Raw genomic sequence first — 3,847 nt, 5'->3', positions numbered from 1 at the left:
TGATTTGAAATTTATAATAAAAAAAGTACAATAAAATTAAAAAATCTTTTGATTATAATGAAAATAAAAATGAGTAGTATATTAACCTACCAAATCTTTAAGAATTATAAGTATCTACTATGGTGTTGAAAACATCAACACTTTTTTCTTAGCTATAAATTTATGAGTGGAATCCCATAGAAGTAGATATAGATGCTGGACAACAAATAATGTACTTCAAACATGTACAATCACAACAAAAGTTAATCATGTATATGCATGTATCAATCACTAACTACTTTTTCAATATCCATGCAGCTATAAAAAAAAAATCATCAAAGTGTATATTATACACTATTGCATAATCATTTGAGTTCTGTTTAAGTAAATTATAATCTGCACAAAAAAAGTAAATATTGTTAAAAGCTACACTAATGGATAAATTATAAGAATACTATTAAAGTAATTTGTATACCTCTTATCAAAGATTTTCAAATATTTCTTTGTAAACCACATTTGTAGTTGTAGTGGTTACTTTTCCATCTTCATCCAAAATTAAGATTTTTAGTCCTTTCTTTGATGTCACTCTATAAATTGCTATGTACAATTGTCCATGAGTAAAAATTGGGTGAGGAAGATAAAGTCCAACTTTAGACAGAGTTTGACCTTGACTTTTTGTTTATTGTCATTACAAAGCACAGGGATATTGGTAATTGCGTCCTTTGAAATTTGAACGGGATGCTAGAATCAGAAGGTGTCAAGTTCATTCTTGGAATGAATTTTGTCACCAACATTTTTGCCTATTATTACCGTAGCAGAGATAACATTCTTTCCCAAATCATTAACTTGCAACCTTGTACCATTGCAAAGACCATTTGCTTGATCAATGTTTCTTAAAAGCATAATTGTTACGCCACCTTTCAATTTAATCCTATGATTCAGAATTCCTGAACATTTGATATCATTTAGAAACTCTTGAGTAAACCACTCACCTTGAATTTCTTGATCTTCATTAGATTGACAAGGAGTGTCTGAACTTAAATAACTTTATTCTTCACCAGGAATCAAAGATAAAATGAAGTCATTTACTTGTTCAACACTATCAATTGAGAGAAAAGTATAGCACCGTCATCAAAGAAGCCAGGAATCATGATATTTTCAATTAGACCACCATAAACAAATTTGACTAAAGAAAGTAAAGGTGTTTCAGTTTCTTGAATAGGAAGATCTGATGGTATTGAAATGTTCGCTTCACCACTTTCATTCGAATTCATATTTCCATCTCCAATTTTAAGAATCCAATCAACAAATTCTTTTATATCTATTGCACTTTCATTTGAAACAACACTCTTTAACCTCATGTTTTGTGAGAACTTAAGAACTGTGCAATATTGCCACAAATCAGAGTAGTTAGTTGATGACTTCGCAATATCATACCTTGATCCCTTTCTTACTACTAGCAAAATCACCGCCCAAGACAAAAGCTTTTCCACCAAATGGTTTCTCAGCATTATCTTCATTTGTAGCTCTCATAATATCTCTCAATGTTCTATCAAAAGCTTGGAAACATAACTTATTCATCATATGTGCTTCATCCCATATGATAAGTTTTGTTTCCATCAATAGTTTAGCACAAAGACTTCCTTGATTGATGTTGCACGTTGATTCGTCATTGATTGCTAATGGTATGCAAAAAGTAGAATGAGCAGTTTTACCTCAAGGAAGCAATAAAGATGCAATGCCGCTTGAAGCTACATTAAGGAATATCATTCCTTTGGCTCTAATAGCAGTAGAAAAAAGTTTCCACAAATATGTTTTTCCAGTCCCACCACAACCATATAAGAAAAAGAAATTCCCTACATATGAATTCACTACTGTCATAATGTTGTTATAAACGTGTAGTTGCATATTAGTGACTAACTACAATAGAGAGTGATGTAGCTTCTCCATTTGTTCTTTATCATAATTCATTTCATCAATAATGAACCTGTTATGAAATTTGAATGAATTTGAAAGATCAGGTTGAGGAAGAGAACTATAATCTTTTAAAGCTCGCCCATTGGAATTTGGAAGTTCTTCTACTTCTAGAAGACAAAGATTATCTAAATCATATTCTTCCATTTGAAAACCTACAAAACAAAACACGTCATGAATAAATAAATAGTTAATACAAAATGGAGATTATTTATATTTAGTACCTGGTAGGTTCAAGTCTTTTATTTTTTGATATAGAATACCATCTGCCAGTAAATTCCTAGTTGCATCCCAAACAACTTTTTGCTTTGACATTGTATTCATGATTAAAAAAGAAACAAATAACCTTCTAAGTTGATTTCCATATGTAATATGGCTAGCCTCTTTAATTGCATCAATGAATTCTTTGTCATCTACCAATAATCCTAATTCTTAGAATGTTTTATTACAACCTTTCTATTTTGTTAGTAAGATTCTCATGTAGTAGCATTCACTTGATCCTAGAGGAACATATGTCTGTCGACCAATACTATAACCCTGCTTTCTTGATTTCCATTGTTTTGTTGAGACATCCAAACAAACTTTGTTGGAAATTCAGCATAGGTCAAGTTCCTGCCTTCCTCAAATTTTTTGTTAGCTTCAAACCAAGCTAGAAGTATTGTATTCATATTCTCATTCCTCTCCAATACATCATCAATTCGATCATCATCTTTAAACAAAATTGGTTGTTGATCTTGTAGGTGAAACTGCTTCACATGACGATAATATCTACAATCATAATATCTTTTAATCTCATGAACAATAGGCATTTTTGTAGATTCATTCTCTTTATTTGTAATTTTCATTGTGGCTCTATCAGGACCTTTGTTGACATATTTAAACAAATACTTGATTGAGTTTGATTTGTTAGAATATTCTCTATTAACATGAGCTTGATACCTCATTAAGAGAAGATGACTATAAGGCACCACATTTCCATTACCTAATTTATGTCCATTTTTCAACACAAATAAACCATCATCTCTACGTCTATATACAGGATATCCATCTTCATCAATTGTAGTTGAATGTCTACATTTTTTAGGAAAAATTTAGAACATCGACCTTCTTTCATGCATGGTGAGTTGAATCTAGCGGCTCCGCACGGACCATCATATATGTTTGAACAACCTTTGAAAGTTTTGGATAAAGATCTGGATGAGGAAGTTCAATAGAGATTACTTGATCTATGTGCTTTGCATTTTCTAACTTGTTTGAGTCACTCAACCATAATAATATATGAGCATGTGGCAGACCTCTCTTTTGGAATTCAACTGTATACATACCTAAAATGTGAACATAATGATTAGACAAAACAATTTGCGGTAATTAGTCTAAATTATGGAAATGTAGTATGGTGTACCTGCATTGACTTTGCCAAAGAAATTATTCTTCTTGAAATTTGTCATCATGTGGTCTAATTTTATTTTAAAAACTCTACAAACAATGTTTGACCTATCTGAAGCAGTTAATCTTCTTGATTTTACAAAATCAAGAATTTTAGGTCAATTTACATTACATGTGATTGTTATAAACAAATCTGGATAGCCATACCTCTTACAAATGGCTATAACATCATACCACCTATAAATGAAGCTGGCAAAACTATACGTTTTCCAATAGAAGAAGGATTAGTTTCACCTTTGTTAACAGTTTCTTGTAACCCATTCAGAATATCAGAACGAATGAGTTTTTGATTATTTCGTATAAAAGACAACCTTTGGGCTTCAATCATAGTGTAGGTATCCACTAAAAACTGTTGAAACAATCTACGTGAATGTACAATGTTACCAAATTCAACCTTTCTATCTTGTATTTTGAAAGCAATGAATTCTCGTAAAGATATGCGAATTCT

General features: G+C 31.1%; 1 protein-coding gene across 1 annotated transcript; it reads right to left on the bottom strand.

Annotated features, from left to right (window-relative positions):
* Positions 1-726: 726 nt before the first annotated feature.
* LOC146883834 (uncharacterized) lies at positions 727-2,268 on the bottom strand. The gene is made up of 5 exons (XM_085666735.1): positions 2,217-2,268; positions 1,967-2,108; positions 1,417-1,528; positions 1,106-1,328; positions 727-926 (listed from the first exon to the last, which is right to left on the bottom strand). Exons 1-5 carry the CDS (start codon positions 2,266-2,268, stop codon positions 727-729), a joined length of 729 nt encoding a protein of 242 aa, XP_085522861.1.
* Positions 2,269-3,847: the final 1,579 nt, after the last annotated feature.

This window comes from Vigna unguiculata, chromosome 9, assembly GCF_037176805.1.
Source record: "Vigna unguiculata cultivar grain cowpea cultivar isolate G323 ecotype 2 chromosome 9, ASM3717680v1, whole genome shotgun sequence".
Lineage (NCBI taxonomy): Eukaryota > Viridiplantae > Streptophyta > Magnoliopsida > Fabales > Fabaceae > Vigna > Vigna unguiculata.
The sequence above is the reverse complement of the archived record's forward strand: the minus strand, read 5'-3'. Positions and strand labels throughout refer to the sequence as shown.

Coding starts and splice junctions, on each gene's coding strand:
- LOC146883834 (XM_085666735.1), bottom strand. CDS start 2,268: ATGTCAAAGCAAAAAGTTGTTTGGGATGCAACTAGGAATTTACTGGCA. Junction 1,529..1,966: donor TCATTCAAATTTCATAACAG/GTTCATTATTGA, acceptor AGCTTTTGATAG/AACATTGAGAGATATTATGA. Junction 927..1,105: donor TCCTGGCTTCTTTGATGACG/GTGCTATACTTT, acceptor TCAAATGTTCAG/GAATTCTGAATCATAGGATT.